General features: G+C 43.4%; 2 protein-coding genes across 3 annotated transcripts; both read right to left on the bottom strand.

Moving 5' to 3' along the window:
- Positions 1 to 2,112: 2,112 nt before the first annotated feature.
- LOC121921064 (tripartite motif-containing protein 5-like) lies at positions 2,113 to 8,586 on the bottom strand. 2 transcript variants are annotated; one of them, XM_042448539.1, is made up of 4 exons: positions 8,557 to 8,586; positions 7,539 to 7,622; positions 6,165 to 6,593; positions 2,113 to 3,701 (listed from the first exon to the last, which is right to left on the bottom strand). In XM_042448539.1, the coding sequence occupies exons 3-4, from the start codon at positions 6,582 to 6,584 to the stop codon at positions 2,211 to 2,213; spliced, it is 1,911 nt and encodes a 636-aa protein (XP_042304473.1). In that variant the 5' UTR covers positions 6,585 to 6,593; positions 7,539 to 7,622; positions 8,557 to 8,586; the 3' UTR covers positions 2,113 to 2,210. The 2 variants fall into 2 exon arrangements, with proteins under 2 accessions (XP_042304473.1, XP_042304474.1); XM_042448540.1 differs by lacking the exon at positions 8,557 to 8,586 and having other exon boundaries at positions 6,312 to 6,593; positions 7,539 to 7,693.
- Positions 8,587 to 10,350: 1,764 nt separating this feature from the next.
- On the bottom strand, positions 10,351 to 11,560 carry LOC121921076 (tripartite motif-containing protein 26-like). Its single transcript, XM_042448567.1, has one exon. The coding sequence runs from the start codon at positions 11,261 to 11,263 to the stop codon at positions 10,643 to 10,645; it is 621 nt and encodes a 206-aa protein (XP_042304501.1). The 5' UTR covers positions 11,264 to 11,560; the 3' UTR covers positions 10,351 to 10,642.
- Positions 11,561 to 14,022: the final 2,462 nt, after the last annotated feature.

Raw genomic sequence — 14,022 nt, 5'->3', positions numbered from 1 at the left:
CAATAAACAAATGTGTAAGTTATTTTGGTTCCAGAGTTTATACAGCACATTTACTTAAATGTACTTGATGTTTGTCCTTGACCAGACAGGCTTCTAAATGATGCTCACAGATGACCCAGAACACTGATCATTCAGGTGTTTATAAGATGAATTTTATTGCCTTCAGTGATACAGAAACTTAATATGATTCTTTACATGAAATAAAGTAAGTGATTTTCCAAAGGAATAGGATGTACTGTCTTGCGGGATCATATCTATTCAAGGTACATAATTTGGTTTAACAGAAATCTCTCTTCGCTGTCCTTTTAAATACAATATCCAAGCTGACAAGAATTATGCATTTAAAAGAAAACATTTTCAGAAAATGTGTCGTATGCATGAGCAAGATGGTTGGGGAAATGTCTCAGCGCATGGCAAAACAAAAGATACAAAGCTGGAATGAAGGCTAAAAAGAAGAGCTACATTAACCTATTCTACAAAGTATTTCCTATTCTTATTCTCTAATACCGTATACTAAGCATGTTTATAGTTTGTCCAACTATTACAATATCATTTTAATGTTGTTCGCTGCCCCAATATATGCACATTGCTTGTGAAGATGTTCTGTTGAGTTTTTTTGAGGAATAAAATAATAATTTGGGGGGCAGTTGTTGGATTACATGCACATTTCCAGATTCTCCAGGCCTGGCTCAGAAGAGAAAGACCCAGAATAAAAGACCCACAATGTAATCTCTGTGAAAAGACCCACAGTGTAACTTCTGTGGGTCAAAAGGATGAAGAGATGTAACCTGGCATACAAAACATTTAATTGCAACTCAAGAGGTCCCTGATTTAAGAAGTAACTTTTCCACTCTTCAAAGTTTTTCTTATTCAAAAATAACTAACATTGTTGACTTTTGAAAGTCACTAAAGTTTTAGTTACTTACAAGTTATTGGCTTGGAAAGGAAAATAGGTATCAATGCCACTGTTATTTATTACATTAGTATTTGCAGTAGTCAGTTTCACAGTTGTGTGGGATTACAAATTAAAGCAGATACAAAACAGATTTTTAAAAATGCAAACGTAACATAATTAAAATGTAATTAAACTATCAGTAACAATAAAAGCAAATATTAAAAAAATAATATGACTTAATATAGCCCCTCCTCCCAGTAACTACAAAAGTAAATGAAAAAGTTAGTTTTATCACAAAAGAAGTAATTCCTTTTATTCAAATGTAACTTGTTTGTTTCATCTTAGCAGCTGTAAAAGGAAATTGATTTCTACATTATTCTTGTTAAATGATTTCAAGCTGAATTATGTTGATAGACATAGAAAAGAGTAAAAAAAAAAAAGGAAATACAACCAAAAAAAGCATTTTTTGGATATAAATGTAGAGGGAAAGGGGTTATTTTGGGTGAAAAGTCTGCATGCAAAATATTCTCTGGTTTAAGAAATTCCTTTGTTGCTCTCTTTTAAGGTTAAACTATTGTCAGAGCAAAGTTGTCCATGGGAGACAATATAGGTTGCTATCCTTTGTTGATGAATTAGAATGACATAACTTATTTTATTTATTTATTCATTGGTAATTGCAGAGGTTAGAAAATTCTACTAACAAAAAACAAAACATCTTTTCACAGCTTCATTCTCTCTAATCCAGGCCATTTCCCAGTCAATGAAGAATGGTGGTGGCAGGTAGGCAGCAGACAAGAGTCTATCTATTTCCCTATAGCTGAAGGGAGAACAATATCGTCTACAGAGACCTCGAGAGGCCCCTTGGAGATCCCTATGGGACCCTGTTGCCTTATGTTCACTTATACAAAAATAGTTGGACATTTGTCTTCAGCTCCTTCTGCTCTCTAACAACTGGGAAACGGAACAGCTTGGGGAGAAAAGTAGGTTGGAAGAGTTGGACAGGAGACTTTCTTAGGACCTGAACAGACAGGCCAAAATAAAGCTGCTTTGGGTCACTTTAGAGGTATGCTGTTTAAATGATGCATGCATCCTAAGAAGCCAGAAGCCACGCCAAAGCCACGCTCCAGTCCTAAGGACTGGAGGGCAGCTTTGGCCCAGCTTCTGGCCTCTTAAGGTACGTGTATCATTTAAACAGCATACCTCAAAGTGACCTGAAGCAGCTTTATTTTGGCCTGTCTGTTCGGGCCCATAGATACATCTTCTTTTGCAGGATCATAGTCATATCTTCCTGAGGCTTCTACCAGGAAGGTTTCCATCAATTGGAGGCTTTAGGTTGCTTGTTGCCCTTCTTGGTAGACAGGACTGTGAAGCGTCCTTGGGAGAAAGAGAAGGAATTGAAGTTCTCATGCAGAATGTCCATCCCTATGAGAACAGGCACAAACAGCTTCTCAGCCACACCAAAATCCACAAGTTCCTCTATGTCCTTCCAGTTCAGTTGCAGACTCGCTACTGGAAGGGAGGAATGTGTGCCATGGGTCGTTATTTCCACAGACTCCCCAGGGACAATATCATAGGGTGACACTAAATCAGCACGGACCAGGGAGAACTGTGACCCCGTGCTCACCAGCGCTATGGCTAGCTGGTTCCCAAGCAAGACGGGTTCCATATAGGGCCTGGTGGGGCTCCACTCCTCCCCTTTGACATGGCATGCGGTTATTCTATATATATGCTTGGGAGAAGAAGGGCAACTAGTTTTCAAGTGCCCCATTTTCCCACAGCTGTGGCAGGGTCTCTTCTTAAACTGATCTGAATTGGTCACATTAAGGCTCAACCGGTGCTCAACTGAAGGCGAGCCTATTTCTGTTCTCTTAGGACCTTCAGCTGCTTCACTTGTTGGAAATGCTCTGCCCTGTTCTCTCCCCAGGTGAGGAGTTCTCCTTCCCGAGTCTTCTTGACTGAGCATCAGTTGGTCTGCGATTTCAGCTGCCTCTGAGACGTTCTTTGGGGCTTTTGCTTTAACAGAGTGCTGTATATCACTAGGGAGATGGGAACAGAACTGGTTCAACACCATCAAGTGGATCACCTTTTCCCGGTCATCAGCCTTGGCAGTATCTAGCCACCAGTTCAACGTTTCCTCTAGTTTTGCCCCAAATTCTAGCCAGGACACTCCAGGCTGGGGTTTCAAGGCCCAGAATTTCTCATAGAAGTGATCAGGATTGAAGATAAACTGTTTGAACACAGCCTCTTTGAAAGCCTGAAGAGTGACAGGCTTCTGTTTGGGCATAGCATGATACACTTCGGCCAACTTCCCTCTGATCAAGCCAACTAGGTATTTCATAGAGTCCTCAAAAGACATATTCCACTGCTTGCTAGTCCTCTCAAAGGCGGCAAGGAAGAGCAACGGGTTTTGCCCCGAGGAAAAAGGAGGGAAGACCCATGGAATGGGTTTATCTGCTTGTTTCTCCTTAAGGTACATGCGTTCCAACTCACTCTTCCGCTGTTCAGCCTGAGCTGTGAGCAGGTCATTTTGTCTCTTCCTTAGCACTGTAAATTGCCTCCTTTCTTTCCACTCGCCATTTCTTTGGGCTTCCAGTTCTGGCTCATGACCCTGGGTCCCCTTGGCATTCAGCTTCACTGTGTCTGTTTCTGGCTGGCTGGCTTCTTGGATGAGGATAATCCTCAGTTCATCCACACTGAGGCCTTCCCTGTCAAGCCCCTTCTCCTGGCAAAGTTCCACTAATTCTGTCTTCTTCATCTTTAAGTACTGGATGGCTTTGGAATGGGTTCCAGTCTTATGGCAGTTGGCCTAAAAGACAACGTAAAAATAAACAACTGCTCTTGATCAGTGGTACTTGGGATGCAGAGAGGCAAGGGGGTGCAGTGGTTTGTGTGTTGGACTACAAGTCTGCAAATCTACAATTCCTCACTCAGCCATGAAAACCCACTGGGTGACCTTGGGTAAGTTACACACTCTCAGACTCAGAAAACTCTGTGGGTCTCCATAAGCCAGAAATGACTTGAAGGCACACCAACAAGAAATTTGGGGTGCATGGAAGAATGCCCAGAGCTGACCTATAACCTCATACTGAATTTCTACCTTCTCTCCCCAATTCCCCACTTTTAAATATTTAATATTTGCACTATATTTAAATATTTGGGATTATATATCGAACAATCTTTGCTTGTTCTTGTTGTACCCATTGTTGAACTTTCATGCTCTTCTTTATCCCAGTGGCTACAGTAAAATAGCCGTCCTTCTCCGATCCTGCCTGATCGGCACAAAGGATGAAATAACTGTGCAGAGAGCAGTTTCAGGGAATTTACAGTAAGGGATGAGTGGACTTTAGGTGCTGCATTGGGAAGAAGGGGATAATAACCCCTGCAGCACCTGTGAAAGGACATCCTTATGTGCATCAGCCAGCATGGCGTAGTGTCTTGAGCACTGGATTACAACTATAGAGACCGGGGATTGAATCCCCACTCGGCCATGGAAACCCACTGAGTGACCTTGGGCAAGTCACACTCTCTCACCCACAGAGGAAGGCAAAGGCAAACCCCCTCTGAACAAATCTTGACAAGAAAAGTCTGTGATAGGTTTGCCCTAGGGTTGCCATAAGTCAGAAATGACTGAAGGAAAGGGTTTTAGTTAAGAAATTGGAATCACAGCGTTGGAAGAGACTGCAAGGCCCATCCAGTCCAACCCCCTGGAGAATACTGACTGAGAATATAAAGGAGGGACAGGATGGCACAGTGGTTAGGCTGTTGGAGTATGAATCTGGAAACCAGGATTCAATTCCTGCTTGGTCATGAAACCCACTGGGTGACCTTGGGCAAGTCGCATGCTCTCAGCCTCAGAGGAAGGCAACGGTAAACCTCTTCAGAACAAACCTTGCTAAGAAAACCTCATGGCCTTAGGATTGCCATAAGTCAGAAAAGACTTCAAGGCACACAACAACAATAAAAGAGACAGAAGCAATATTCCACATGAAAGCTAAAGGAAAGGTATAATAAATCATTAGACTGTTCCTGGGGGGGACCAGATAGATAGATAGATAGATAGATAGACAGACAGACAGACAGACAGATGAGGATTTTGAAAGGTCTGAAACCATGCCCTATGAGGAACAATTTAAGGAGCTGGGGATTTAGCCTAGAGAAGAGAAGGTTAAGAGGTGATATGATAGCCCGTTTAATATGTTGAGGGAGTCATGTGAGGAGGGAGCAGCTTGTGTTTGTTGCTGCTCCAGAGACTAGAACACGGAACAATGGATGCAAGCTCCAGGAAAAGAGATTCTACCTCAACATTAGGAGGAACTTCCTGACAGTAAGGGCTGTTCGACAGTGGAACACACTCCTTCCTCAGAGTGTAGTGGAGTCTCCTTCCTTGGAGGTCTTCAAACGGAGGCTGGATGGCCATCTGTCGGGGATACTTTGATTGTGATTTCCTGCATGGCAGGGGTTGGACTGGATGGCCTTTGTGGTCTCTTCCAACTCTACGATTCTGTGATTTTCGAAATTAGTTCCAATTTAGTTAGTAAATGATTATATTATGAAATGTAGCATGTGAAATGTAGAAACTGATAATTGCATGGTAACACTTGGGACAGATGAAATAAATCTTATATAAATGGTATGTAAGTTCCTCAGATGCGTGAGAAAATAGGCTCAAGTCTACAAAAGCTCATGCTACCAACATCTTTCTTTCAGAGTGTTAACTAACCAACATGGCTATATCTTTAAATTCTACCATTATATAAACATGAATTTCTTTTTTTAAAAAAAACAAACTCTAAAGGCACACAACGCCCCCCAATAGAATTCCAGCCAAATAATGTAAAGTTCTTATAGAGAACAGAAAAGTTATTTTTGGGTTACACTTCCCAGAATACCACCCACCAACATGGCCATTGGTGACACTGGCTGGGGACTTCTGGGAATGGTTGCCCTGAAAAGTCATTTTTCCCAGATTGGACAGGTTTTTTGGCTGACGAACAGAATAGAAATGATGCTTTAAAGAACTCTCCCTGTGCCACCACCACTAGGGTTGCATCCGCACTGCAGAAATAATCCGGTTTGACACCACTTTGACTGTCATGGCTCAATACTATGGAATTCTGAGAAGTGTAGTTTCATGAGACATTTACCCTTCTCTGTCCAAGTGCTCTGGTGCCACAGCAAACTACAGTTCCCACAGCACTGAGCTACAGCAGTTGAAATGGTGTCAAACCTAATTTGTTCTGCAGTGTGGATGCAGCCAAGGTGTTCCTACCTTAAACTCCTTGGTAGCCGTTTCCTCCTCCTCCCTGGAGTAGACGTTGTGGTCTCGGTGCTCTTTCGACCTCCTGCACACCCCACAGATGGGGACCTGGTCCTCCTTGCAGAAGAACTCCATGGGCTCCTGGTGTATCGTGCATACCTGCTGTTTAGTTCTCTCTCCACCCTGGAGTTCCTTGACCAGCTCCACCATTTTGGCCAGCTGCCAGTTGGGCCTGAAGCTCTTCTGCTCATCCCTTTTGCGGCACTGAGGGCAGCAAGCGGTGTTGCCAAACCTGCTTTGATGCTGCTGGGTGAGGCAGCCTCGGCAGACGTTGTGCCCGCAGTTGAGAATCACTGGGGCATTGAAGTAGTCTTGGCACACAGGGCATGTCACTCCTTGGCAAAGCAGCTCCAAGGTTTTCCCAGATGCCATGGCTCTCTCCTGCAAAGGGTAAAGGGATTTTTAAATTGTGAATCTTAAATATGAGTCATCTTAATACACATATATCCCAGCCTTTTAAATTGTACACATTTCTTTTAAATCGATGTGTATTTTAACTGATGTAGTGTATCTGTTAATTGTTGTTGTTCCCTGCCTCGATCCATGGGGAGAGAAGGGTAAACAATTATTATTATGTACAGTGGTCCCTGCACATTCACTGGAGTTAGGGTTGAAGGATCCCCATGAATGTGGACAAACAAAACATTATTCTTTTTACCTGAGAGGACATCTCTCTAGAAATCTGCAGGTCCTCCAGTGCAGAAGTTGATCATAGGATCATGCTGGAGGACCTACAAATGCCTAGAGAAGTGTTTTCCCTAGGAACTCCAGCACAACTCTGGTCAACTTCTGGCAGAATTGCGCTGGAGGTCTTAAGAATTTCCTAGAGAGAAGATATTAAGCAAAACCACAAATAATCAAATCTGCAAAAGTAAAAGCCACAGATGCGGAGGGCCGAAAGTAACACTCACAGCCCAGCTTTGGCTGTTGAATGTAGCACCCGCAGCCCGACACTCGAGATGCACTGTAAGGTTCTGGGTAGGAAGCTGGCGAAATGATCACTTAGGTCCAAAACACATTGCAGAAATCGTTCAGTTTGAGATCACTTTAACTGCCTGGCTCAGTGCTAGGGGAATCCTGGGAATTGTAGTTTATTGTGGCACCAGAGCTCTCTGACAGAAAGGGCTAAATGTCTCACAAAACTACAGTTCTCAGAATTACCCAGCATTGAGTCAGGGCAGTTAAAGCGGTCTCAAACTGGATTATTTCTGCAGTGTGTTTTGGACCTCAGTCCTGAGTTCGAGAAAGCTGTTTAAGAAAGTAGGGTAAAAAAAAAAATAAACCATGGTCTCAAGCAAACTAGCATAAACAAAGACAAAAACTTACATGCACAAGGGCCAGTCCTGCGTGTGTGGCTCTGCAAGGCAATGCTCCTTTGTGCGCAGGCGTCTTATATGTGGTTCTCTTTTCCTAAAAGCACAGCAAGCTACTACGTCAACATCAACCCTGCAGAGCCTGGGGCCCAAGGAAAAGGGGGGAGATGCTCCCAGGCCAACTGAGCAAGTTGTTTATCCAATCTTCAGGTCCCAGGACAATCTGGGAACCTCTTATCTCTGGAATGCCATTGCTTCTCCCCCCCCCCACACCATCCTACGCATGGCAAGGATGCACTTTCTTTGACCCATTCTCTAACAGGCTGAATGAGCCCTACACTCATTAAGGCTAACTGCAGCCTGAACCAAACGCCAGACTGAACACATTTATTATTATTATTATTATTATTATTATTATTAAACAGCCTTAGCCTAGGTCTGCAACATGTTTTGGACCCAGGTTGCCTGCAACCTTGTCTTACCTAATCTAACTTGTTTGCAAGGTTCAACAAAAACAAACCAAAAAATTCAGGGTTTGGTTTGGTTTAACCTGTGTTTTGTTGTTGTTGTTGTTGTTGTTGTTTAAACCAGTTGCTTTTGTTGTCCTTTAAAACATTTGCACCAACGTTTTAATGAAAAAAGTGAATCCTGCTTATTAGACCAATACTATGAAACATTATTTTCTGTATTAGAAAGCTTGATCGACCATGTTTTAATGCTTTCTAACATTAACAATCCAAAGTTATTAGGCTTTGATATGATTTACATCTTCTAATAAAACAGCCTAAACCCCCCCAATAAAAACCCTACAAATCCCTGAGTTCCATAGGATGGAGCTACAGCACTTAAAATGGTATCAAACTGCATTATTTCCTGCAGTGTAGATGCATCCTGAGAACCCTAAATGCCCCCCCCCAAAAAACCTACAGATCCCAGAGCTGCACAGGATGGAGCTGCAGCCCTTAAAAGCCTTACTGCCTCCCAAGGAGACTTGCATGAAGAACCCCATAAAAGCTGAGCAGAGCCATTACCTGCTGCTTTAAGGGCCTCAGATCCAGAGGGAAAGAGCAGCCTCAGAAGGAGGCTCAACGTTCCAAAGTGGTCCAGCTCCCCTCTCTGATTGGCTGGGAGAAAGCAGCTCTTCACTTTCTCAGCCAATGGGGAAGAGAAACGGTAGCAGAAGCGCGGGAAAGTGTCTCCATTCAGTCGCCATCTCCAAGGTGGGAGTGGCAGACTCACTGGACGTCCTCTTTTTCCCGGACGCGTCCTACATTTTCAGCCTTCTGCTTCCAAAATGGCCTCTGTATTGAGCATCACCAAAAAAGAACAAAAGAGTCCATTCACAATCCGGCTTGATCCCTATCTAACTGCCAGTGCTATATGGAATTCTGGGAATTGTAGTTGGCTATAGCCAACCCCAGTCAAGCTGCATTTCCCAGGATTCCATAGAGCGCTGAGCCCCCGGCAGTTAAAGCAGTACCAAACCGGATTGTGTATGCACTGCAGATGCGGCCTGTCGCTCTGTTTTCTCTATGTTTGAATCAGAATCGTAGAGTTGGAAGGGGCCCCCAAGGGCCATCCAGTCCAACCCCATTCTGCCATGCAGGAAATCACAATCGAAGCATCCCAGACAGATGGCCATCCAGCCTCTGTTTAAAGACCTCCACCATCCTCCCAGGGACTGTCTTCCACTGTCAAACAGCTCTTGCTGCCAGGTGGTTCCTTCCAATGTTTAGGTGGGATCTCAAGGCTCACACAGACTGTGTGTGTGTGTGTATATATATCCCACTCACTTCCATGCCAGTCACAGAGGCCAGCGAAACGTCAGGAATAAACTCTTCTGGAACATGTCCATGTAGCCCGAAAAACCCATAAAAAGCTAAGCCAGTGGAGCTTTGAAACTAAGCCATGTATATTGTGTATTGTGGCTAGCAAATAAAGGTATCACTGTTTGGTGGATTTTTGACTGAGGCTGAGAGAGTGTGACTTGCCCAAGGTCACCCAGTGGGTTTTCATGGCCACGCTGGGAACTGAACCCTGGTCTCCAGAGTCATAGTCCAACAATCAAACCACTATGCCACATTTCATCCCATATCTTTCTCCCACACACACATCCCAGAACTCCAGGCCTTTGTTTCTATTGACAGCCTTGGAAAATGGGAGTTAGGGTATGATAAGGTGGGATGCCTCTCAAAATGCCCTAGACTTCCAAGCACAGCCATTAGAGTTGCTGGCTGCAGCGTTTGGGAACCAGTAATAGAGCATATAATTTCTTAAGTTTTGTTCAAGTATTTGTCCAGTTCAGCAAGGATAGCCATAGTGCAAAGGTGCCATTTCACTAATGCATCATAGCACTATAACTCTTAAAACGTTTATTAAAGATGAGAAAGGAACATAGGGTGCATCATCTACATCACTGATACCTCAGAACCTTTTATTCTTAGGACCCCTCTTTACATCTACACACAGACATTGCACAAACCGCCAATTGACATAGTATATGAATAAAGATGTTTGTTTTATTTAGTGTGCATATTTTCATTCACACATTAATGTACAGTACGCTTGTCCCTCCATAATCGCTAGGGTTAGAGGCACAAGACCCTTGGTGAATGAGAACCACAAGTGGGTTATTTTGGAGGGGGGGGAATGCGACCGGAGCAAATGTAGTGGGAACCATGCTCCGCTGTTGAATTGATCCATTGATTCAGATCGCACACCGATTTATCTGTAAGTGGCCCAACATTAAGATCTTTTCAAAAATGAAATGTACTGAAATGAACAGAAACCTTGGGACCTGTTTATTTAAGATTCCATATTTATTATTTTCTGTCACGTTTCTTCTTTGCAGGGTCTGATAGCCTAGTTCAGAAATCACAGTTTGGATGTTGCCTCTCATGAAGCTAAAAACTTGTTTTCTTCAACTGTGTACCCTCCAGATATATTGGATTTTAGTTCTCACTATCCCCACACAATACAGTCCTCCTGCTTTGGGGAGGAGATGATAGTCCAGCAGCATGAAGGGTGCCAAGTTTGGGGAAGCTGCTTACATAACAGATCCTTTTTCTTTCTCATGATGGTGGAAGGAAGAGACAGTCACCAAGACTTTTTTCAGGTTCAACAACTCAACCTCACGCCCCAATACACCCAGAAAAAGGGACGGATCCTCTCCCCGGAGAAGGAGGCTGGAGAGAAAGTGGCAATGGAGTCATTCGTGTCAGCATCAAAAAATTCCACATGGCCTTTTTCATAGTCCAGGGATACCTGGATCTTCTGGATCTCATGTCTCAGGCCCACAGGGGTCCTCTCTGGGGAAGTGAAAGCCGTGACCTGATAAGAGGAGAGTGGGGTCCTCAGAGAGTCCAGCGGGGCCTTCCCCAGAGCCCAAATTCCCCCATTCGGATTAAGGTTGACTTTTCCTTTCCTTACGACAGACTCTCTGGCAACTCCCACTGCCCACATTGCCCACTTTGCAGCCATCTTCTCTTCTGTCTCCCTGTCCCTTCCTTCTTCTGGATTTAAGCCCGTCTCAATCTTCCTCCTGACCGACTCTTGCGTGGTCTCCATTGCCGATGGTCCACTTTCCATCTCCTCCACCTCCACCACCCACCAATGTCTTCCGGAAGAGAATCGTTCATGGCCCAGCACAAAGGGCTCCCAGTCAAATCTCTCAGGGTTATCGAACAAGTCCTGCTTCCTGCTTCCCCATCTCACCCTCTTGAGATCATCAGACAGCATGAGGTTGGGATGTGCCGTGTCTGGATCCAGAGTCACGTTCGCCACAGGACAGAAAGAGAAAGAGGAAAGAGGCTGGATGGTGGGTGGGTCAAGAGGAGGCTCCACGTTTTTTATTTGCTCCACAAGCTTTGCCCGAATCTGGCCAGTAAACCCACCAAAGGGGAAAGAACGTACCTCCCCGAGTCAGATAGAAATTGTGTGGGACATGGAAGAGAGCCCCTTGGAAATTTCACATTGTACACAGGCTTTGATGGAAGAAAATAATCTTTCTGACATCTGTAAGGTGTCTGTGTCCATTTCTCTGAATATTCTTTTTCTTCTGAATGGGAGAGGAAGAGATAGAACTTTGGAATATGTCTGTTAAGGTTGACAGTTGGACCAGTTTGTGAAAGAGATAAAAAGGAGTCTGAACATAAGATAAATATCAAGGATAATAAGGAATATTAGGTTTTTAAAGATACAGTGGGCCCTTGGTATCTGCTGTGGTTTGGTACCAGAACCCCCCGTGGATACCAAAATCCATGGATGCTCAAGTCTCATTAAAATAAGTGGCACAGTAGAATAGTTTCCTTTATATAAAATGGCAAAAACAGGGTTTGTTTTTTGGAATTTATATATTTCAGAAATATTTTTAATCCATGGATGATTCAATCTGAGGATAAAAATATCCATGGATAGGGAAAGCTGACTGTACTTGGGAACTTAATGCAACACAATCCTCTGGAGTCAGCAGGGATGAAAACTTGGAAGTCACCCACTAAAGGTCTGGTGTAGGAACAGAGCTATTTTTCAACTCCAATACAATTATATTAAAGTGCACCCAGTTGCGTTGCATGGGTCCATCTAAACATGACGAATATGGCCAGGAGAGATTCTACTGTTTAGGCAGATGAGGCACCGCCTACCTAACTCTTGAATGCAAGATGTACTTGGACCTTATAAAGGATGTACCTTCACAAACTATATGTGCTGTATACACTCATGTATAAGTTTAGAAATGTTAGTCATAAAATGGACCCCAAGAGTCGACTTATCCACAGGTCAATTTAAGTATGTACTTTCACCTTTATTAAAAAAGGAACCATCCTGCAGTGAAAAGCAAAGTCTGTCCTGGAAGCACTGATCCCCCTCTACTCTCTCATCCAACCTGCCTTTAGTATGAACACAGTTATGCCTGCTGTAATTTTTTATGTTCTTTGGCATTGCTTTCCTTTCAGTGTTTCCCAAACTTCGGTCTTCCATGTTTTGGATTTCAGCTCCCAGTTTCTGACTGCTGTCAAAGCTGTCTAGGGCTTCTGGGAACTGAAGTCCAAAACACCTGGAACAAAGTTTGGAAATTGCTGCAAGTTTAGATCCTTTGTTTGCTTCATCTTTTAGAGCCTAGGTTTTGCCCTCAACTTATCCATGGGTCATATCAAAATCCATGATTTTGGCCCTCAATTTATATATAAGATTCTAGTCAAGTATATACTGCAGTTAACACCGCTTCAGGTGACCAGACCCTCCAACCTACCAGTCCCCTTAGGCACCAGCTGCTGTGGTGAGGCATCCAGGTTTTCTGTATGAACTTCAGAATGCTGACCAAATTGCTGATCATTAACTATTTAAATACTACAGGAGTCTCACATTCCAATTCGGTCTTGTATCCTTTATGTGAAAGATCAGGCAGTGAGGTGAGTGATGCTGCAGGGGTTGAGAATGAATCACAGTCCTCTATGGCTGCATCTACACTGCAGAATTAATGCAGTTTGAGACTGCCATGTCAAACTTTACACTATAACTGCCATGACTCAAAGCTATGGAATTCTGGGATTTGTGGTGTTGTGAGATATTTAGCCTTCCCTGTCAAGAGTGCTCTGGTGCCCCATGCATATATGTTGTGCGCCTTCCAAGTCATTTCTGACTTAGGCAATCATGGGGTTTCCTAGGAAATATTTGTTCAGAAGAAGTTTATCATTGCCTTCTCTTAAGGCTGAGAGACTTGATTTGCCCAAGGTCAACCAGAGGGTTTCCATGGTTAAGTGGGGAATCAAAATGTGGTCTCAAGAATCATAATCCAACACTGAAACCACTAAACAACACTACCTTTCTTCCACCAAACTACAAATCAAACTAGCACTGAGCCATGAAATGGTATCAAACAGTTTTATTTCTGCAGTGTGGCAGCAGCTGTGTGGTATAACATACCACAATGTTGCTGTTGCCAAAGCAATCACCAGAGGTACACACAATAACCCTGATGTATTTCTTTAATATTCTAACTTTATTAATTCTTTTCTTTTTCAGACATTTTCCTATCCGCACTTTGATTTAAAATACCACACCAGGCACTTCCCCTGTTCTTTTAGGGCTTCCCTAGTTTACAGACTTCATTGACATTAAACTGGGATCTGTCAGTTCAAAATATTGCTATCTTAAACGTGTAACTTTCCAGTTAAGTCATACTAGACATTAATAAAGCCCATGTGTTTGTGGCATTTGATTCCATCAAACTCATGCAACCATTAGAAGAAAAAGAGCTCCTCTGTGCCCCTTCCCCACCATTCTCCACTGAGGAGGCTACAGTCATGTTGTAAGGGATGAAAGTTTGACCCGACAGGTTAAGAAAGAGCAGCTACCTTTGTTTGGCTTGATGGAACCGTATGGTACCTTGTCCTAGTCCACAATCTGTCCAGGAACAAAGTTACACAAACCCTGTCCCAGATCCAACCTGGCAACCCTAACTACTATGGCTCCATCCTATGGAGTCTTGGGATTTG

The sequence above is a fragment of the Sceloporus undulatus genome, chromosome 2 (genome assembly GCF_019175285.1).
Source record: "Sceloporus undulatus isolate JIND9_A2432 ecotype Alabama chromosome 2, SceUnd_v1.1, whole genome shotgun sequence".
NCBI classification, from domain to species: Eukaryota; Metazoa; Chordata; class Lepidosauria; order Squamata; family Phrynosomatidae; genus Sceloporus; species Sceloporus undulatus.
The sequence above is the reverse complement of the archived record's forward strand: the minus strand, read 5'-3'. Positions and strand labels throughout refer to the sequence as shown.

Bases quoted from the DNA above. Each gene is read 5' to 3' on its own strand.
- LOC121921076 (XM_042448567.1), bottom strand. From the start codon at position 11,263: ATGCTGTCTGATGATCTCAAGAGGGTGAGATGGGGAAGCAGGAAGCAG.
- LOC121921064 (XM_042448539.1), bottom strand. From the start codon at position 6,584: ATGGCATCTGGGAAAACCTTGGAGCTGCTTTGCCAAGGAGTGACATGC. The intron at 3,702-6,164 runs GTAGGAACACCT...GTTGTCTTTTAG, and splicing joins CGGCTACCAAGGAGTTTAAG to GCCAACTGCCATAAGACTGG.